General features: G+C 41.0%; 1 protein-coding gene across 3 annotated transcripts; it reads left to right on the top strand.

The window, feature by feature from the left end:
- Positions 1 to 425: 425 nt before the first annotated feature.
- LOC135547148 (protein Wnt-10a) lies at positions 426 to 23068 on the top strand. 3 transcript variants are annotated; one of them, XM_064975861.1, is made up of 5 exons: positions 426 to 509; positions 6643 to 6732; positions 7996 to 8261; positions 12601 to 12974; positions 21161 to 23068. In XM_064975861.1, exons 2-5 carry the CDS (start codon positions 6671 to 6673, stop codon positions 21629 to 21631), a joined length of 1173 nt encoding a protein of 390 aa, XP_064831933.1. In that variant the 5' UTR covers positions 426 to 509; positions 6643 to 6670; the 3' UTR covers positions 21632 to 23068. The 3 variants fall into 3 exon arrangements, with proteins under 3 accessions (XP_064831933.1, XP_064831932.1, XP_064831934.1); XM_064975860.1 differs by lacking the exon at positions 426 to 509 and having other exon boundaries at positions 6113 to 6732; XM_064975862.1 differs by lacking the exon at positions 426 to 509 and having other exon boundaries at positions 6674 to 6732; positions 8001 to 8261.
- The last annotated feature ends 342 nt before the right edge of the window (positions 23069 to 23410 follow it).

Genomic DNA, 23410 nt, shown 5'->3' on the forward strand with positions numbered 1-23410 from the left:
AGCTCTGGTCAAAAGTAATGAAGTAAATGGGGAATAGGGTGCGATATGGGATGCAGGTTTGTCACAGAGTGTAACTGTTGACATGAGAACAATTGAAAGCCAGTTATCACGACAAAGATGTGCATCTCTTCTTGCTTGCTCCTTTCCTTGGGGAGATCGTTCTCTGTTGTCAGTCAGCTTGAATCTTGACCAGGAACAAAGGAGAGAGTAAGAGCAAGAGTAACTGTCCCCTGGTAATGTAACACCCATAATGTTCTGTGAACCTCTCTTGATCTTCACCGAGACGCTCTCGACTCCATTCCCAAGCGTTGTGTGAGGCTTGATCTGATCGTAATCAGTCTAATTATAACCCACATAGTGTAAAACCTCTGTTCTAGTCATGTGTGAGCACAGTGTTTGGATGAAGCAATGATATTTACGAGAGAGACATGCCGCAGGAGCTGGAAGTTCAGCTGTTGTCTGCCTGGTGGACTGACTGAGAGGGGCCCACCGAGGTAGGTGGCAATAGAGTACGTGAGTAACGCAATTACCTTCAGTGTATCATTACTTTGTCCGGGAGGAACTCTCTGTGTAGTAAAAGTAGACCTTGTTATCCTTCACGGTGAACAAAAAAAATTGCTGCTTGGGAAGTGATTGAGGAACCTGCTGTTTGAGGTTGACTTGGCAATTCCAGTTCAACAGAAAACAGGCTTCAGGACAGTCCCTCCATTGTCAATAAACACTTTTGTTTGCCAACACTCCAGACGGGAATTTCCTAATGCTGTTTAGCCTATGTCCCCAATCAAATGTTGTTTTCTCTGTTTGAACACAGCCCTCTTGTTGAGTGTTTATTATATATGGTTCAATTTTAGAGAGTCCCGGGGCTGTATGTATCAAGCGTCTCAGAGTAGGTGGGCTTAACTAGGATCAGGTTCCCCCTTTCCTTGTAAAAAAAAAAAGAAGAAAAAAAAGATACTAAATCAGCAGCAAGATGCAGTGCCAGCTCAGAGGACAGTATGATCTTTTAACACAAGATGGCGATCTTTGAACAGGGTGGGTTTTTTTCTCTCCCCAGCTGTACCATGCTTCAAAGACAATTCCTTGAAATGTTGTGTCATGAAACAGCTGGTTAATTGCAAGAGGGTTGACTTACAACACTAACACGTCTGGGTTTGGAGCTTCTTGTTGACTGTTATGGGGCTTTCAAATACTCCACAGTATAGTTTGCTGTTCAAGGCCACTGGCAAGCCACAGTAATCTGTTTTTGCCTGGTCAGCTCAGTGCACTCACTCCCAAATGGAACCCTGACTCTCTATATGGCACACTACATTGACCTTAGGAGCCCTATGGGCCCTGGTTAAAAAGTAGTGCAGGGGATAGGATGGCATTTGAGACACGCAACCACTGTCCCGGTGGGCCAGGTGCTTCAACAGACTGAACTCCCTGCTTTCTCTCTCATCCTTATCTTCATCTCTGTGACCTGAGACCACTCCACTTAGAGGTCGTTTTGAAGGAAGGCCATGCATAGCATCTCTTCAGATCTCCATCTCCAACCCATTTCTCTCCTCAGATTGTTTATCAATAATGCCTCGAGCAACTCCTTTCTCCTTCCTCCGGTAACTTTCTGCACTTTATGTGCAGTTTACCTAAAGTTGTAAAAGTGCCAATCCTTATTTTGATGAGATCCTTGTCTTGATAAACAAGATGTTGGTGGATGATTCACAGGAAGCCGTGGAGAGAGACAGAGTCCAGATGGTCGGGTCAGCACAGCCCACTGTCTATAGCAGAGAGATAGAGAAAGCGAGGGAGAGATAGAGAGACCACCGTCTACAGCAGAGAGAGAGAGAGAGAGCTCCCACTGTTCAACAACAGAGCAAAGCTCGGAGAGACTGTGCGTGCGCACATGTGTTTGTCATTTCAGTTACAATACTTATGCATTTAGCCAGCTACTATACTTCAATTCTTTGCGTAATTGCACAGCAATAAACATCAACATTACTGTACCTCTTATGTTTTCGACCCTACATTCTTCTCTGGTTGTATCACCAGCATTGCTCAAGCAGATGTTTTTGCACAATAACAATAGCACGCAAACATAGTGTAATTATGTCAAATTAGGGAAACCCAGGATTAATTTAAGCTGTAAAGAAAATAAGTGATGCTCAGATTTTCCTCAATGGGTTGTAGAGTGCCTGAGCCAGCTGGTAGGTAAACCCCAGCACAGAGGATTCCCTGCTTGTTGCCCTCCAGTAATTAATACCACATTAAATGCTATGTTCAAACCACAAACAACTACCTGGTCATGGGATGCCTTTGAATAGCTTGAGGATACCCAGACACAAGGCTTCAGAAAAGAGCAGAATATAATTGAATAAACAAATAATAGAAGAGAACGAAATAGAATAGTGGAAATCGTTGCTTTTATCCCCAAGAACATTTCACTTTACTAATTTGTGGACTGCATTCTGGATGAAAGATATCCCAAAATGGCTTAGGTTATATTCTGTTTTACTCTAACTGTCCAGAAGAGGGAGCCTCGGTTTTCACAATAGCAACTTTCCCAAAGTCCATTGTGTCCCCAGTCTTTTTGTAACTCACGGATGTAAAGACACTAACACCATGAGCTCTATGTATCTCGATACAGTTGAAGTCGGAAGTTTACATACACTTAGGTTGGAGTCATTAAAACTCGTTTTTCAACCACTCCACAAACTTCTTGTTAACAAACTATAGTTTTGGCAAGTCGGTTAGGACATGTAATTCGTGCATGACACAAGTAATTTTTCCAACAATTGTTTACAGACAAATTATTTTACTATTAATTCACTATATCACAATTCCAGTGGGTCAGAAGTTTACATATACTAAGTTGACTGTGGCTTTAAACAGCTTGGAAAATTCCAGAAAATTATGTCATGGCTTTAGAAGCTTCTGATAGGCTAATTGACATAATTTGACTCAATTGGAGGTGTACCTGTGGATGTATTTCAAGGCCTGCCTTCAAACTCAGTGCCTCTTTGCTTGACTTCATAGGAAAATCAAAAGAAATCAGCCAAGACCTCAGAAAATAAATTGTAGACCTCCAACTGCACATGGGGACAAAGATCGTACTTTTTGGAGAAATGTCCTCTGGTCTGAACTGTTAGGCCATAATGACCATCGTTATGTTTGGAGGAAAATGGGGGAGGCTTGCAAGCCGAAGAACACCATCCCAACCGTGAAGCGCGGGGGTGGCAGCATCATGTTGTGGGGGTGCTTTGTTGCAGGAGGGACTATTGCACTTCACAAAATTATTGTGGGAAACTTGTGTAAGGCTACCCGAAACGTTTGACCCAAGTTAACAGTTTAAAGGCATTGCTACCAAATACTAATTGAGTGTATGTAAACTTCTGACCCACTGGGAATGTGATGAAAGAAATAAAAGCTGAAATAAATAATTCTCTCTACTATTATTCTCACATTTCACATTTTTTTAAATAAAGTGGTGATCCTATCTGACCTAAGTCAGGGAATTTTTACTAGGATTATATGTCAGGAATTGTGGAAAACTGAGTTTTAATGTATTTGGCTAAGGTGTATGTTAACTTCCGACTTCAATTGTAGCTATTCACACATTCTACAATCAGTATGGGTACAACCCAAATAGTACCCTTTTTCCTATATAGTGCACTACTTTTGTTACCTTGGTTTAAAGTAGTGCACTATAAATGTTATAGGATGCCATTGGGAAAGCAGATTATATCTTCCCATGGTAACATGGGAACAACAAAACAACAAAAGGCAAAAGGAAATGTCACATGAAGGACTGCACTTGTATCTTCCTGTGCTCTTATGCATGTCAGACATTAGAGAGAGGTAGAGAGCGGCAATCTACGTCCCAAATCGTACCCTATTCCCTATATTGTGTACTGCTTTTGACCAAGGCCCATAGCACCGTGATTTGCGACACACCCTATTTCAGCCTGACCTCCAGCATGTCCTTTCCAGATAAATACACTGCATAGACGCCACACTCTTTCTGCATCATTTCACCACACTTCTGACTCTCTTTGCTATAATCAAAACAAAACAGGCCACATTTTTCAAAAGCCCATAAAAAGTTTAAACCCTCCCCGAGGCGACAGATTAGTGTACCTTCTGTGAGTTGTTAAGACCGTCCAAAATAAAGTTCCACTCATCCCCAAACTATTTTCAGTCCCACAATGACTAGTTAATTGAAAACCATACTGTTCTTCCTCCCAGAAGATTGCAACATAGATACAAAGCAACAACCAGATCGGCCTAAACTTTCTATTGCACCATGCATCTGTTGAACAGTGCAGTTTCAATAAACATGATTATAACTATAATGTCTTGGCTTTTCCTGAACTTAAAAAGTTCATTCCCAGCTTTGAAGTGTCCCTGCACACTACTGTAAGTCTCTTTATTTATTTATTTTTATAGAAATTCTGCAGAATTTTACTGTGCCATAATCACTCCATTTCTGTAGTGGATGTTACTATTGAGATGTAACAGTAGTGTAGATGGTTATTCACCAACTAGTAGAATGGCTTATTCTTCTATATATATTCACTAAATGTGTTTAATACTGTGACTATACATTACTATTTTGTAATGTAGTACAAAAGTAATGAAGCAGCGTTTTCACAATACGGAAACTGAAATTCCCTCTGGAAAAATCAAGCTATTCTATTCTAATATGATCGTTTTTTCACCGTCTGTCCATTTCTCGACTGGAAGGGAGAAAATTCTTAGAAAAGGGATGTTAATTTGATAGCAAGAGTCACTATAGCATCCCTTCTGCTATTTGAGCAACAATGCAGTACAACCTTTCACTCAAATTTATGGCAGATTTCCCCCCTCTACTCTGAGCCTCTGAACACAAGGGGCTTCTCCCAACAGAGACTGGTCGTAAATTTGTAATGAGGGACATAAATACAAGCACAACTACTTAACTTCAAGAGAATGGTAGGAGGACAGAAAAGTTGGAATATAATTTTAACTGACAAGAAAGTAATCTTGGTGAATTTTCATATTGGTGAATTCATAGTGCCTATCCTGAAATATGAATATAGTGTCAACGGAAGTAATAGAATAATAATATAATGATATAATCTACTGTATAAGCCTTTTAGATACATGCTATTGGTAGGAAATAGCCATGGTTCGTCCCTGAACAGGACACTGTAAAGCACACAACGTTTTAACTCAAATGGCTTGAGGAAGCTAATTGCCATGAATCATTTGAGAAAAGCAACACATTTTTTGTAAGTTAGAACTGGCCTACCCTTGGTTGACTTGGGACCGATCAATTTAAATGAACAGCAAATGGATTCCCGAGTGAACGATGGGAAACAATTAGGCTCCTTGTGTGAGAGTCCTGAGAGTCTTGACTGCATATCTTCTTGGCAAAACCCCACAGCACACCAGATGGAAGCAGTATTTTTTTTTTTTGAGCTTCTAACATTTTGCTATTTAATTCTCTGAGAGGAAATGTGTATATTGTAATGTATGTGACCTGAGGAAAGTAATACGTGAGTCATTTAAGCCGAACAGTTGACTCAGTCGTAATGGCTCACAGTCGTGGTTATTTGCAGTAGTATGAAGCAGACAGTGGGACAATTGCCATGTATCTACTCCCAGTCAAGTAGAGAGGTTCAGACCATATGAACTCAGGTTGTGACTTCACATTGTCAGAATGATACTTTACACTGATGGCGGTGGCGGTGGCTAAAGGTTATATGGTTTCATTTCTTCATACCACCCGCTCTCTTCAAAGCCTAACAATATGCGTAATCACATGGCTTGGAACAACTTCGTATTTAGACAATACAGCTCTTAGGAAAATAAATCAATGTACATTCAAATTAGGGTTGAACAACCATAATAAAGTAACTCTAGTCAGAAAGAAAAGTTACAATGTCATCATATTTACTCATAGTATTATTGATTGTTATTCATAAAAGTGCAGCCCGATCACTCCCATGTCAACTCATTCTCTGACTGAAAGTAAGTCAATGAACTTTTTTTTGTATCATTCTTCTCAATCTCATCATCATCATCATAAGAAAAGAGGACTAAAAGTATTTGTCGCTGTCCCAGACCGCCCCATTTAGACCTCTTATCTGGGAATCTCCATATCCCCTAACAAGACACTTGCGCTCTTCTGCCGCTTTTCTTTGCTCTGAGTGACGTCGAAGTGGGCTGGCAAAGTGCTAAGTGTTGTAGTTTAGAATGCTATCAGTAGGCTATAAGAAAAACTTCACAAGTCAACGAGACTCAAGATAGTGCGCATTAGTACACCCACTGCTTTCGGATGGATTCCAATGCTTATATCTTGGCGGAGCTATCGTACATTTGCGCAGATGTGAGATAGCATGAAAGAGTGTTCAGTCAACTCACTTCCAATTTATCTTCATTCTATAAGTTATAAGAAAGTGCAGTCAAACTTTTTCGTTCTTTAAATCACTTGTCCTGCAGTAGTTAGGATACATCCAGCACTTTGTCTGCCTTTTATCAGTTCTCAAATCAGATACACACTTGAACCCAGGACCTGTCATCCTCAAACTCCGTCGCCGGGAACTCTGGAGTGGACGAGCCTTTGATAAAGCTGTCAGATTTTAGAGGGACATAAAACTTGTTATACGCGCTCTATCTCTGCAGGTATCTTTGGTCAAAAACGAGCCATACAATGGATTTCTCATTCTGCCGCCTAATATGTCTTCTGATGGCTATCACTCTGCTCAATCAAAGGTGAGTTGAGAAGTTTAATTTACTTACTTTAATATTTTACATGAACATTTATTTGAATAGTAGCTGGATACCTTTTACTTTCACCGGCGTAGTTATTTCATCTTCAAGATGTACTCATACATAAGTTAATAAAAATAAATAATTGTGCCAGTGTTTATATAAAGTTTGTATCGCAAGTATTTATACAGTTGCTACATCATTCAGGTGTGTTTTAATTACATAACCTAGCTGCAGTTAACCCAGGCTAATCTATGAAGGCGCAATCAGGTTCATTGTAGGTATTGCTTTTGTTTGCAAATCATATTGTGCAATTATAGTACTGTCCAATAAATAACTCAAAACAAGTTTTAGCTCTGCAAATCCTGTTCGTCTAACATTAGAGAGGTTCAGTTTGTTATAGTCACATAATAAGTATAATTTTGCAGATAAAACAGGCTTTGTTCCTTCCATGTTGGGTCAGTGTAGGTAATAACCCAACATTGAATGAAAGGGTTATGAAATATGTATTTAGCATACCTGTTTAATGATCAGGATGCTGTATCACATAAATGTTCCCAAGTACTTTTCTAGGATTTTTTTTATTGACTTGAAAAGTTATCCCACACTTGTGGGATAAGTGTTTATTTTTTTTATTCTTGCCAACATGTGGTTCCATCCTCTGTTTTGACATGCCCCTTCATTCAATACCAGACTGCAAGATTTCAAGTTTGTTGTCACAGAGTGCTTTGAGACATGGTCAAAATGGGTTGGGAAAATGCAATCTGTTATTTGTTTTATTGGTGTTTGATTGGTACATGTATATACATGTTTTATTGGTCAATACTATGATTACAGTAACAACTCTTCAAATATGAATGATTGCACAAATGGAATTTGATGTAATGAACTTCATTGTGCGTGTGCGTGTGCGTGTGCGTGCGTGTGCGTGTGCGTGTGTGTGTGTGTGTGTGCGTGTGTGTGTGTGTGTGTGTGTGTGTGTGTGCAGGAGGCAATATATTTAAGAATGCATAACACAATAATAATAAAACAAATCTTTTTTATTTCCTCACTGTACAATGTACCGCTTTCAGACCTTCAAACGCTTCCTGAGTCAATATTGTCAGAAACAATTTACAACCATAAACTCTCAGAAGTGTAATACTCTTAAACACCTGACTCCTGTCTTGTGAATGACGGTTGTTACACATGATTTACGGGGCACAGAAGTATCAATCTTGTACTACAGAACAGGCACACCTTAACATCAAACCTTCTGTGTTCCAGGGTAGATTCCAACGAGATTCTAGGGCTGAAGATCCCCAATATTGACCCCATTCTCAACGCCAACACCGTTTGCTTGACCCTGCCTGGACTGAACCGCAGACAACTGGAGGTGTGCATGAGAAACCCCGACGTCACCGCCTCAGCCATCCAAGGGATCCAGATCGCCATCCATGAGTGCCAACATCAGTTCAGAGGACACAGGTGGAACTGCTCCAGCCTGGAGACCAGGAACAAGATCCCATACGATAGTGTGGTTTTCAAACGAGGTGAGTCACCTTACTGAAAGTACGGGGTAGTGAACCCCCTTAGTTAAAAAGGGTGCTTCTGATTACCACGCCTGCATCCCAAATTCTCTATAGAATGCCCTTCTTATGAAAGGTATTGCACTATAAAAAGACTAGGGTACCATTTAGGTCTTCTACCACAGGTCCCCTTTACTCATTCACTTCACACACTGACTCACAAAGCTGTTTGTCATTATCATTATTGGAAGAGTTGTTGGTTTTCTGGCACTTGGTTATGGACGGGTATGTTTTTCCTGAGGCATAGAAACTCTAAATGATAGATATTAACAGACACTTTTAAATGAGGTGATTCACCCGCTAAGAAATGCATACTGAATGAATATTTTGTTGCATAGTTGCAGATACATGAAAATATATTTTCTTGTACTACGTTTTACATACAGTAAGTAAGTAGCCCGATGGCAGAAATAAAGCTATTAAGTAATGTGAGTCTTTGTTTATTTCAATGCTTTTATGAGTGGGGTTTTACAAATGCAGCATATTATGCATGCCCTAACTAATTGTTTGTTTGGATATCTCATTTTACTACAGGAAACGGATGTCATATCCTCTTTACCTCAAACATATATCTGCTTGTTGATTAATTCTGACATACTTTATAGGGCCATATTTCTACATTAACCGGAATTAAAGCTAATCTAAAAAGCCAATGAGACATATAAAGTGAGCCTTCTCGAGGCCTGGCTAGTGCTTTTACTCTCTGCCAGTGCAAGTGCTGTGAATTTGCTCTCAGCACTTTCCCAACTCTCAGTGGCAATACATAAACCTGTTTAGTTGGTTTCTGTAAGACAAAGTGACAGTTTTCTTTAATCTTTAATTAATTTTCCCACTTCCTCAGCCATCAGTTCAGCCGGGCGTGCCTCTCATTTTAAATTATTTGTTAGACTGATTTGTTCCAGGTCTCTCGCCTCAGCCTGCTTGGGAGGAAATCTAAAACAGCATTTTCATGTCTGTGTCTCTGGACTGCATCTAAGTGCTGTCCTCCGCCCCCCATGGAATCATGGCAAGATGGAGAGGGAGAAAAAGTATTCTGTGTGTGCGTGCCTGCATGCGTGTGTACGTGCGTGTACGTGCGTGTGCGTGCGTGTGCATGTGCGTGAATAGGGGATGATCAATGAATCATCATTGACTATATCTTATGTATCTAAACCAGCATTTCCAAAAACATCAGATGTCAGATATGGAGTTGAAATATTTTCAATTTTTGGTTTGCATCCCAATATTACACTTTATATACATCACATAAGACTGAAATATAACAAAACCATTTGACAAAGAAAGTAAATCAGATTTTTGTAGTTAAAAAAAAGAATATCTTTATTCATTATGAAATCCAACCATGAGGCCAAAGATGGCACTTTTGGTCATCGACTGCATGAAAGGGCTACAATCCAAAATATTATGACAATCACTAAAAGATAAGACTCTCTGTTTCCCTCTACAATCGCCACAAACCTCATTCATTAGATGAAACCAGGCACTAAATCAGACTGGGGGGGGGGAGAGATCAAAGAAGATCATACAAGATCATACCAGAAGATCATACAAAATTATTACCTGAATACTTCCCAATATCTTTCTGATGCATTTCAATACTGTCAAAAGTACTGTCAGACTGATTTGTAATAGACTGTCATAGCAAACAATTAAAAAAGTAAACATTGGCCGTTGATTCCATCATTTCTTTTATGGGGAATCAAAATGGGGTCGCGGACCAAAAAAGTTTCGGAAGCCCTGTCTAAACCCTTTGGATGCCATGGTAGCATTTTTTTAAACATGTTTTGTGAATAGTGCAAAGTTCAGACATTACCGGCTCACATCTGATTGAACAGTGCAGTACAGTTTTTCATTAATCATGTGCTCCATCTAAGGTATAACAAAAGAAATCTGCATTGAACTGGAGTCATGGCCAGTTTAGGACTTGGGTCTGAACATCTCTTTTTTTAAAGTTTTTATTTTTGTAGTACATTTAACCCCTTATTCTCCCCAATTTCGTGATCTCCAATTGGTCGTTACAGTCTTGGCCCATCACTGCAACTCCCATACGGACTCGGGAGAGGCGAAGGCCTCGGGAAAGTCGAAGAACTCAGGTCTGTAGTGACGCATCAAGCACTGCGATGCAGTGCCTTAGACTGCTGCACCACTCGGGAGGCCGAACTGAGCATCTCTACAATGGTTACAAATAGGGCTGTTTGGCTGTAAGATTTGGAATCGAACTGTAAGCTTTAAAGGGCAAATCAGCAGTGGAAACAATCTAAAATCGTTTATCCTGGCCCTGTTACAGTAAAAATCTGAAGGTTGGGTCTGGAGAAATGCAACCATTCTCAAGTTCATAGACAGAGGTATGGATGCAAGGACTGACCATCCATGACATCAGTTATAGTTTTAACCATGTTTTGAGGCTATAGCGTTTATTAACATTTCATTTGTTTACAAACATTTAAGCAAAACAAGCCCATTCTTTGAGTTCTGATTGGGTATGCCAGTTTAACTAAGCACACGAGGCTTAGTTATATTATTCAAGAAACAATGGGTACATATCACTAATTAAGTCCAAAAATGGATGTCTCAACTGCGGATTGCTCCTTTAAAGTCTTGAATTTAACAATTTATTTGACATATTCTAAACATGTTTGTTTAATAACACAACATTTCTCTTCAGTGAGTTATTCTGAGAAGGGATAGTTTTACAGGAACTCAGCGAGTCATGGTTGCAGGCTATTAAGTCTGACGGGCACTAAGGAGAGTACAGTATAGACAGATACTCTGTATGTTACCCCGTTACCCTGTAAATGGGGAGCACTGGACAGAGAAAGTCTAGGCCCATTAACTTGGTGTAACAATGTTAAGATTCTCTAGCACAACTGTAGAAAAACCCTCAGAATCACCTTACACACGTGTGGATCCACTGTCAAAGATGTGTGGAATTATGTATATACAGTACGTGGGACAGGTTCCTGCCCTAGGCATAAGAAACATAAGCTAGTGGCCTAGTTACAATTTTGACTTAAATCGGCTTGAAAATCTATGGCAAGACTTGAAAATGGCCGACATTTATTTTTTACGAATAATGTGCAAATATTGTACATTCCAGGTGTGCAAAAGCTCTTAGAGACTGACCCAGAAAGACTCACATCTGTAATAGCTGCAAAATGTGAATCTAACATGTATTGACTCAGGGGTGAGAATACTTATAGACATTTCGATTTTGTTGTTGATTTGAATTTCAATAAATGTGCAAAAACGTCTAGAAACGTATTCACTTTGTCATTATGGGGTATTGTGTGTAGATGGGTGAGCCAAAAAATATATTTAATCCATTTTGAATTCAGGCTGTAACACAACAAAATGTGGAATAAGTCAAGGGGTGTGAACACTTTCTGAAGGCACTGTACAGTATGTGTATTTACAATCCCCTTCTCCAAAGAGATTACAAATTTACCTAGCTCTTATCAATAGCTCTTATCAATTTATAAATTACAGTACATGGAGAATGCTGTTATTTCTATCGCGAAATAATAAAGAAGATGCTTTTTGGAACCGGCAGGTTCCCTCGACCTTATTCATGGGATCTTTGTGCGTTAAGGTGGTGGAATTATGAGAGAATGAAATCAAGGTCCGAATACAGTATATCTGTAGACACACCACTGCTACACCTTCATTTCTTTGATCTCCACCTCCAACGAACAGCGGTTGAATAGCACGCTGCTCACATGCTTAGGTTCAAGGTCAGAATATGCATAGAGAGAAAAATGTATAAAAAGGGAAATGCCTTCCATTTACCCGTGCTTAACTTGAATCAGAATCTCCCCCCTACCCCCATTTGAAATGGCAGGCAGATCAAACGGCTGCCAACAGTAGCCAGGCTAATTGTAAACATGCCGGAGAGCTCAATAAAGCGAGAGCTTTAAAGGGGATTAACAATACGGTGCTCATATACTCTGCACCATCATCGGCCACTTCCATCCCTGCTTATGATCACTGTCAGATCCTTGTGTTGAAAGGATGGTTGATGGTGGGGGTCTGTTCACTTTCAGCCTCTGAGCCTGGAGACATGCAAGTGTTTGGGATTAATTGCTATTGTCCCAGATGTTTCTCTGCCTCTGTTGTGAGGCACGGCGGGGGTTTCATACTGGTACTGCAGGCTCATTGGACCTCTCCTCAGCTCAACAGATAGTCATCTACTCCACTGTACTGTATATGCAGTAGGAATCAAACGGTGTACAGCAGGATCCTATCTCGATCTTAAACATGACCCCTTGTTTTTTTCTCTCCCCCCCCCCCTCCCCCACACCCCCAGGTTTCCGTGAGAGTGCTTTTGCATACGCCATCGCAGCGGCGGGCGTGGTCCACGCCGTGTCCAACGCCTGCTCCATGGGGAAGCTGAAGGCGTGCGGCTGTGATGAGAAGCGGAGAGGCGACGAGGAGGCCTTCCGCGTCAAACTGAACCGGCTGCAACTGGAGGCCATCCACCGCGGGAAGGGCATGGTGCACGGTGTCATGGAGCACTTCCCTGCAGATCTGCCTGGGTCTCAGGACTCCTGGGAGTGGGGAGGCTGCAGCCCCGATGTGGACTTTGGGGAGAAGTTCTCCCGGGACTTCCTGGATTCGCGCGAGACCTACAAGGACATCCATGCCAGGATGAGGCTCCACAACAACAGAGTTGGCAGGCAGGTGAGAGGAGGCGTTTCAGCTACTGAAGGGCGCTGTTTGGGGGTGGTGGGAGTTATGACTGTGCAGAGGGGTTTACAGTACAGCTCTCTTCTCTCTAGAGAAAATACTATTTGAGAAGGTCCGGTCACACAAATTTGCTTTGTGGCAAGGTCTGAATGTGCAGTAACAAAACCCCACCTTGCAACCCATGCGATCCCAAACTTTTCAAACCGTTCACACCCCTCTTGTTGGTAGAGAGAAATTGCTAATTTCCTGCAATTGTGCCCATTTCGCCACGTATAATGTGTTTTCATATGATACCAAGCGTCAACGTCCGACTGAGTTCCAATTTATTTTTAATTTTTTAGCCGGGATCCGCGGTCCTTATTGATCCCGTTCTCTGGGTCTGGATCCGGCCTGTGGACCATCTGTTGTTTATCGAGGACTTAGTTTGTGGGGGCCCATAGGGCTATGGTCAAAAGCAGTGCACTTAGATCACCATTTGGGACACACTCTTAGTTCACTGAGGAGTTTTTTTAATGGAAAAGACACATTAATGCAGGTACAAAATGAGAGGATTACGACTCGAGTCCTAACGATAACGTCATTTTGAGGCACATGCACTGATTTTATTGGCTCAGTTGTCAGTAGTGACCTATCAATACAGATTACTCACTGATTTCTCCACATGATGCAATTGCCTTGCATCTGTGTTCTTTTGAGCCAGGCTTCCTCTCCCACTTAGTTCGTAATCAGGCAGTTGTAGCCTACAATAACAACCATGGAAGCAGCTGCGTATGTTGTTTGAAAGTACTCATACTTTTAGTATGGTTTTTCAGATATCAATATAGGAAATCGTTAATGGATTGATATGAAATAAATGTCATAGCTGACATTTATTGGCAATGAAGGTGTCTGCACCAACCCTCACCATATACATTTTCCTATCATTATTACGTTTCAAAGCAAGATGCCTAATTATGTGGACAACATAGGCAGTTCTCCTGTCTATGTGATCTTGCAATTTGTGCATGCTCAGTTTAATCTACTTATGTGTTCCTATGGGCAGTGTAGCATTTGGCTAATAAAGAAGCTTGGTTATGTTGGCCATATAGCAGTGGTTTGGAATTAGAACGTAAACATTGACAGTTTCCGTCTAAAAAAACATGGTTATCCTTAACTCTAGTTTAATTTGACTGATGTTATGATACCATAAGTGATCAAGTGAATAACATTAGTATGCTATTCCACAGGTATTTTCCCAGCATATAGTTGATTTCATGGACAGATGCTTGGGGTTGCCATGGTGTTATTGGTCTGGTGTTAGACTAATTGGATAATATGAGTCAGATTTGTGTTGCTCCAGATGACAGGAAGAATAGCAGAAGCATGGGATTGGTTTAGGGTTAGTCAAGTATGTTTTATGAAATAAGCAGAGAAGAGAAAGTGCCCAAATAGGAATGAGTTAACAATAGAAATGTTGATATACTACAGTTACGCTGTGCCACTCCTTCTCCTACTCCTACTGCTTCTACTACTACTACTACTACTACTACTACTACTGCTGCTACTACTGCTTCTACTACTACTGCTACTGCTACTGCTACTACTACTACTACTACTACTACTGCTACTACTACTTCTTCTATTACTACTACTACTACTACTACTACTACTGCTACTGCTACTGCTACTGCTACTACCACTGCTACTGCTACTACTACTACCACTGCGACTACTACTGCTACTGCTACTGCTTCTACTACTACTACTACTACTACTGCTACTACTACTGCTTCTACTACTACTACTGCTACTACTGCTACTACTACTACTACTACTACTACTACTGCTACTGCTCCTGCTACTACTACTACTGCTACTGCTACTCCTACTCCTAGTGCTACTGCTCCTTCCCCTACTGCTACCACTACTACTACTACTACTCCTACTGCTACTGCTACTCCTTCCACTAATGGCTACCACTACTACTACAACTACTAATATTAATATTGTTATTACTACTACTACTACTACTACTACTACTACTACTACTACTACTACTACTATTAATATTACTATTACTACTACTATTACTATTACTACTACAACTCCTACTCCTACGGCTACAGCTCCTTCTCCTACTGTTGCTACTACTACTACTACTACTGCTGCTGCTATTACTACTACTATTACGACTATTAATATTACTATTAATACAACTACTACTACTATAACTATTACTACTACTATTACTATTATTACTATTACTACTACTCCTGCTCCTGCTCCTGTTACTACTGCTGCTGCTGCTGCTACTATTACTACTACTACTACTACTACTACCTATTGTTACTGTAGATGATCACTCCCAGGCAGCACTGCTGCCATACCCAAAAGTAGCAGTAAATTCCACATTGTTCAACGCTTCCTCCTGAGTAATTTGGTCTTGTATCTTTTCCTCCATTTACTTTTCCTTGATTATTCAGACAAAACACAAATGTGGAGTTACTCAGTCAAGGAAAGAGAGAGAGAGACTCAGATGATTGTCCTGCTTCTCATGTGCAGCAGGGCCGACAATAAAGCCATGCTCTGCCCAACACAGTGACCCATCTGTGTGTCCATAGCATAGGTACAATGAGCCATAAAATGATTTGCTTCTTGGCCAGTGAAATACTGTAAAATCAGATGACATACATTGAAAAAAACAAATGTCATTTCTAAATCAACAGTCAATTTAATCCTCTTAAGAATTTCAGAGTTTCTATGTTACGTACTCCAAGGCTAATGTTGTTAGTTGGATGACAAGACCGATGATATATGATCATTGTTACACCCCTTTGTTTTAGGAAGTTGCAGTGTTATGACAAAAGTATGTCAACGTAGGGAAGAGAGAGAGGCGTAGCTAGCTACTGACTTTTTGATCTATTTGACAAACAGGGTGATAAGTTGCAGGGAAGATTCATAGTTTGGGCACATTGAAGCTCTGTTTTTGACAAGAGACCTATTTGGCAACAATAGCTGGTTGTGCTAGAAACGTACCTGCTGCTACTGGGAAATGCTTTGAAACTGACAAAACCGCTTTTGGAGACAGTTTCTTGAAGGAGAGCCAAGAAAACCGGAACTATTAACATACGCATTGGTTGAAACAAAAGCTATCCAAGCTGATATCCAATTACCCTGTCCAACAGTTGCAACTGTTTAATGAACAGGAAGTTTATCATCAAATGTATTTCAGTATGGCACAATTACATTTTGCTGGAATGTATATGCAGTTTATTGTGAGCAGTTTTAATGAACTCAATGTACATTATCTGACCTGTGTTTTGATACAGATTTGACCAGAGTTGCGTTCAAAAGCTGCAGTCTGTGCATCTGCTAGTCGTCACTCAGGTCAGGCTGCACAATGCTCTGGGTATGTGGAATGCAGTTCTCTTAGCACACTTCATATATCAATGCTTTAATGAGTTCTAAGCTCGGAGGAGAAAACAACTGAAGGTGCAAATTAAATATACTAAAGAACTGTACAGAGACATCAGAGGTACAGTATGACTCATGGAGTTATGCATCATTAGGAGAACACAGCCAGAGCAGCACCTTGATAACTTCAAACAGAGCAGAAAGCCCCCCCCCCAAAATCAAAATGAAAACACTGACAGGTGAGGTCTCAAATAATACCTCCTCCCTCCTCCACCTCCCCCAACCCCTCCCCTTAAAAAGGAGCTGTCTTTTATAGAGGAATGTGGCGGTTTTAGTGGGGTATACATGTCGCCTCATGCCCACCCTCTGGTTGTCACGACGTTCAGTCTTGTTAAAAGCTCTAATTAGTGGCTGTTGGCTCTTTGGAAACAGATGTTTAAACACAGCGAAAGATTTTAGACATCAAACACGACGGAAAGTAGAAAGAGATTCGCCCTTCCTTCCCCCCAAATACAGATTTCATAGAAGTTGATCAGGGGAGAAAAGTCCCAGAAATGATTATTTTTTTTTAACCAAAGCACATCCCTCTCATTCCAACAATTTTCTCAGAGTTAATTTTAAGCAAATGTTTAGTGTACAGCAGTGTGTTGTGTATAATTACTGATGATTGATTGGAACATGGTTTTCGAGATTCCCTCTGCATGATTAAATGTTTACGGTGTCTGTCGATAACATGGAAACATTTGCAAGGGTAGTAAAATTTATTTCACTTACATTTTCATTGGAATCACTCAATTTGACCTGCACAGCCCCAACAAATGATGGCATTATTTCACCTAGCATGTATGTATGCCCAACTACGAGCAGTATGCCTGGAAGTAGATATTAGCGCTCTGCTTTTATGTTGTATATTTCGATTTAATGAGGTCTCTCTCGAGCTCGTATGTAGCAGAGCTTATTACACATTGACAGGGCCTTGTGACTGCTTGGTCTGGTCTTTATGAAGCCCTTTACGGTGGCCTGTTGGATCTCCATTAGAGAGTTGTAGCATCTAAGGAGAGGGAGCATTCCATTGGGCCGGCAGTGGATCAGTTTCACCACCCTGGTCTAGGGTCTCACAGGGGCACCGCCACAACAAATGCTCAACACTGTTTAAGGCACAGCATGTGGAAGCTATCGATGTAACAACGTTTTATTAAAGGGCCCAAATTGGATCTGTGACTGTCGTGTACAATTAACTGAGAGTAAGACTGCATGTGCTTGTTGTGCAGTGAACGGTTTTCATTAGATTGTTACTTTAAGATGAAATCATTGTTCACTGTCGGTTATTGTGTGGCTACGTTTGAATCGTTCTTTTGATGACGTGTTTAAATGACTTACTTGATGCTGAAACTTAATGCGTTGCGGGTTTGTTTATATTCTTTGAATTCTTGGCTTTGTGTCCCTTTATGGTTGTTATTGCATGTCTTCGAAATGAACTACATAAAGCAGTGTGCAATGTTGCGTTGTTCGTTTAAAAAAAACGGACGTTTGACATTCCAGGACAGATTTATCTCCCACAAATATCTAAGTCATAACCCACAGAATATAGCTAAGTTCATAACTTAACGTCATATTTGCTAAACATTGAGTCATTATAGTACTCTAAATCTCATTGAAGATAGACAACATACCAGTAACAATCCACAAACAAGACAGTCAACAGATGTCGTTTAGGCCTAACATTTTAAAAGACTATTCAATGAAAATAATTATGACACAATAAGGATGAGAGGAATAGGGGATTAAGCATGATGGCAATATAAAACAGACACACCATTGATAGAGGAAGGAACATGGTGTGCGTCCCAAACGCCACTAAATAGAGAATAGGAAGCCATTTGGGATGCAAACATAGCGAAGTGTTTAAGTGCTCTGTACACCATGTAATACCTAGTATTGCCTGTGGTCCTAATCTGCTACCAATATGTCTTATTTGATCTCAGTCTGGGGCTGGTTTATAGAGGAGTCTGTCTCGCTCTTCCCCAATTAAAACAGCCCAGATGTGTGTTTTTAACGGTGGTCTGCCATTGAATTTGAGGGCAATTACTTCTATAGAAGTTTCCCCCCCCCCCCTTTGCATAACTACAATGTTAGTTTATAAGACCTACATATGTAGTCCACAGTTTTCATTGAGACTGACAGTCAGAGTGCTGAGACAGAGGCCTTGGAGGATATGACCATGTGTAGTTAAACATGAACATCTCCTCATACAGCATAAGAGGGTATTCAATTCAAGAAAAGGGGTTCTTCGGCTGTCCCCACGGGAGAACACTTTGAAGAATCCTTTTAGGTTCCGTGTAGGACCTAATGTGGAAAGGATTCTACAGGGAACCCAAAAGAGGTTCTACCTGGAACCCAAAAGGGTTTCTTTAAAGGGTTATCCGATGGGGGCAGCCAAAGAATCCTTGTATGCAGTTTTTCTCTAAGACGATACAGTTGTAATACCGAGGTACCAGTCTTTGCTAAATATTGTAAGTATTGTTTGTTTATATCTGACAGTTACCATATATAATATGCTTTGTGAACATGAGGGAGTATTGTGTGAATACACTGTAGAGTGAGACCTGTACAAGACAGGCAGTATTAGCAGTATAATGAGTCTATGGTTGCATTCAAAATGGCACCGTATTCCCTATAGATGGCACCGTATGGCGGCACACCGTATATCCCATAGATCACAAGGCTCTAGTCAAAAGTAGTGCACTACATTGGGAATAGGGCGCCATTTGGGGCGCATCCTAGGAGATGCTAATCAGTGGATGGCAGACACAGACACAACCATCAGATAGTTCCTGTACTCTGCTCTCTGTTCTCCACTCCAAGCCTGTCTAGCCTCTGGGCCTATGAGTGAGATTCTATAACCCAGTCAGTTCCGCTTCCAAAAGGGCACCATAAATCACTGCCATATCAGCGTCTCTCGTCAGGCAGTCACTTCCAGGAGAGCTCAGCTCGGCAATGGCTCACACACTCTTCCTGCCGGTGCCACAGGCACACCCACGTCGACTCAGCTCATGCCCCCAGGTGCACCCTGGTGCACCACGGCTTGGAGGACAGGGAACAATCTTCCTGATCTGATCATCATCACCGCAGTCATGTCAGAACAGGCCACTTATGGTAAGAGCAGGCAGGTCCCATTTCCTAAACTGTGACAGCTCTGAGGTTTTATGCCAGTTTTGGTTTCAGTCGTCTCTCGTTTGAGTGTGTCATTTTTGTGTCCCCCGCTTACAGGCTTCAGGATATTGCTTCGTCTAGATTTTTTGTTGTTGTCGTAAATAAAAAAAAACTACTAGCTAGACAGTTGATTATGAGAATTCATGAAAACAACTACAGTAGTGGAGACAATTAGACCGGCCAGTTCAGTGTGTATCTAAAGGGTTAAGTGGGTTACTTGCGTAATTACAGGGTGTATATATAGCCAGAAGGATGCAGTTCAGGGAAGTAAGTTGGTCTGATGTAAAAACAAAGCTTAAAAAGGCCTGAAAGTATCTCCTCAGGTTTGTGATGGTGGTCTGATTGGGTTGTGATCGATAGTTGTTAGCTTCGGCCCCCAGTGAGATCAAGAGTGTTGTTTCTCCTTCCCCGTCATTCCTAATGGATGACTCAAGTGGGTCCATTTATCACTCTCCCACTCTACCAATTCACACAGAATATCACTTTCTCTCTATTCAATGGGAACACATACGAGAGGCCCTGGAATGGAAACCCGCAGCGCGCAAACCCAAGCCTTAAAGAATTCATGCTCCTCCACAAAGTATATCTGCTTTTGGCAACTGTTAAAAATGACCTTTAGTCTTAGAGTGGCTGCGACGAGCCCTCGGCTCAAACCGTCAGAGCGCTCTGTTGAATGGATCAGAACACAGCTGAATAATACAGTGGGTTTCGACTCGTTTCGACCGAGGGAAAACACGTTTCGGGGTCTCCTCACTCTTCATCAGATTCTATCTCAAAACAAAGAAAGAGAACCCAGTACATGAAAAAGTGCAGCTTCATCTCAGCTCGTTTTAGCTCTGACTCACTCACACACTGTGGTAGTAGAAACGTGATCCTTTAGCAATCGACAGACTAAACTTGACTTCTCTCAAAGGTTTTGAACGTCTTCGTGTGTGTGTGTGTGTCCCAGGGCAGCTCCGTAGAGGCCTAGGAGAGAGTAGAATGTGGGAGTGCTGAAGGTGTGTGTTTGTTCTTTGCGCTGTTGATAGGGGTGGGTGTAGGAGCATCTGTCAGTGCTGAGGGTGGCCCCTTTTCCTGTTGGTAATTGGATCTAAAAGTTTATAACTCAGGCTGACAGATGAGTGCATTGTTGAGAAAATGGGAGGTCTGGGAGTGTGGGAGGGACATCCTCATTCGGGATGTGAACTTGGCATTGTCCTGAAAGAGCACTACTTCAGCACAGCTTCTTCGAGTCAGTTATTCCAGGCAAAACATCTCAATAGTAGGCTAGTGCTACCTACATACTTTTGATACCTAATTGGTCACTCAGCAATATGAAGCACCCACACACAGCCCACCGCCTTAGAGTGAGAAATAGTTTAAATAAAGTGTATTTCTATAGAACATTACTGTAGAACACTTAAGCCAATTATTGTAGGGACAATTATGTGATAAATGTTAACAGCTGTGGAATGAAAGAGGAGTCTAATCACAGTCTAGTTCATTTGCCTAATTGAATGAGGGAACGTGTGTCCTACTGCAGAATGGGATGAAGGAGGATGTTAACATGCAGTTCCCTGTTCCTCTCTGTGCAGGTGGTGATGGACCACATGAGACGGAAATGCAAATGCCACGGGACATCAGGAAGTTGCCAACTGAAGACCTGCTGGCAAGTCACACCAGAGTTCAGGGTGGTAGGCTCGCTGCTCAAGGAGCGTTTCCACATCGCCACCCTCATCAAAGCCCACAACAGGAACACGGGCCAGCTGGAGCATGCCCACCACCCCACACACAGACGCAGATCCAACCTCAACGAGCTGGTTTACTTTGAGAAGTCCCCGGACTTCTGCGAGAGGGATCTGCGGTCCGACTCGGCCGGAACGCAAGGGAGGATCTGTAACAAGACGAGTCCAGAGATGGACAACTGTGAAAGCCTCTGCTGCGGGCGAGGACATAACATCTTACAGCAGACCCGCAGTGAACGATGCAACTGCAAGTTCCACTGGTGCTGTTACGTGGTCTGCGAAGAGTGTCGAATAACAGAGTGGGTCAGTGTCTGCAAATGAAGAAATGCAGGAATTCAATAATATACCTTTTCTAAAACAGGGAAAGACTGCAAAACACCCATTCCCTTTGCAGTGGACTGCCATTTCCATTAGTAGAATGGAACGCACGAAAACAAGACTGGAATATAGCCAGTTCAAAGAGGTGTACAATCAGAGTGTGCACAGCATGTGTCCAACCACCATAGTTCAGAGCATCTGGAGCTGCACTGCCCTTCATCTCAGAAAGTGTTTTTAGATTAAAGATAGTGAAATACTACGGACAATATTAATAACTGAGCACTCATGAATTTAAACTAGGTTTCTGAAAATGACAAATGGCTGATTTTGTTATCTATAGATGTAAAAAAAAAAATATGAAAAAAAAAATATCTGGGATTCCGGTAATTTAAGAAGAAGAAGAAAAACTAACAGCAGATATATGAAAGAAAGAGGTTGTTCCAGAATGTTATGTCTGCTCTTGTTTTATACTCAGAGCCACACGTTAATGATGTTAACTCATATGGGCTGTTTAGTAATGTTTCAGGTTACAAAATGTGCCAATTCAATATGTCAATCTGCAAAATGGCTACCATGTGCCTCAAAAAAAAGTATATCTATCCATACTGGTAAAAAAAGAAAGGAAATGTGGACTATGTTGACGGTTGCGGGCGTTCGATTGCAAGGATGGAGTTGTGAAGACAGAGGGTCATGTGATAGAGACTTGAGTAGTTATACAGAATGGACCGCCTGAGGGCAATGGTGGAGCTGACAATGAAAAGACTGGGCCCATTGGTCTGTGCTGCTCTTGGTACAGTTAGTAGTTGCAAACTCTGGTAATCTATAGCCCTACCTTCACACTACTAACTGTTATGATATAGTCAATGTAATAAAGCACTACAATTATCTCATAGGTTTGACTCAATTAAGTTTAAATGTTAGAAGAAAACTATCGTAAAACCACCATTAGAATTTGTACAGATAAATTGTTAAAAAAATGCAAATATATGGTTGTATATATCCTTGCTTGCCAATAGGTCCGTTGTTTGTCTGTGTTGTGTGTTTTATTCTGAAAAAGATTATTTCCCCATAGAATATATCAAAATGCATTTCATCAAATACCTTGTCAGTCAGGGTAAATTATTATGAGCAAACACATTGTGTCTGTGTTTAAAAAAACTGAAAATGTGTTACTGGTATATTGGCACAGGTTATTTTGATGCAGATTCGTAGTTTGCACATGCATTTTGTTCTGGAGAACGTGTATTTTGGGGATATAACATAGCTATATGCAATTTGTTATAAATGTATTATTTTTCATGTTCGATGGTCATGGTTATTTTCTAAGTTATTTTATTTTTGTGGATCACTTAATATTTGTGAAGCAATAAAGAACTAAAGTATAAAAGGGAATTTAATGTGATGGAAAAATGAGAAAAGTACATTTATTTAAAAAATAAAGTGTCCAAATATATCTTGTCATGAGTCAGCAAGTTTACCGGCAATGCACATCATCACGACTTGTTTGCCTTCCATAGACGTTTGCGTGCAGCACCACTGTGGCATCCTGGCTTAGTGATGCATTCTCAGTTCCCTCGTGTAGGATGAAGTTACCAAGTCAAGTGTAAGAATGTGAGAGATATGCTTTCAAAGTAAATAGATGTGCACTATTAATGTGCAAAGTCATACAGACCTTTTCGTATCTAAACGTACAAGCTGAGAAGAAAAGCTCTCCCTCTTTCCTGAGCTGTAGTAGTAGCTTGGCATCCAATACAACTTTCAGTGATTTTTTTTTTTTTTGCC

This window comes from Oncorhynchus masou, chromosome 10, assembly GCF_036934945.1.
Source record: "Oncorhynchus masou masou isolate Uvic2021 chromosome 10, UVic_Omas_1.1, whole genome shotgun sequence".
Lineage (NCBI taxonomy): Eukaryota > Metazoa > Chordata > Actinopteri > Salmoniformes > Salmonidae > Oncorhynchus > Oncorhynchus masou.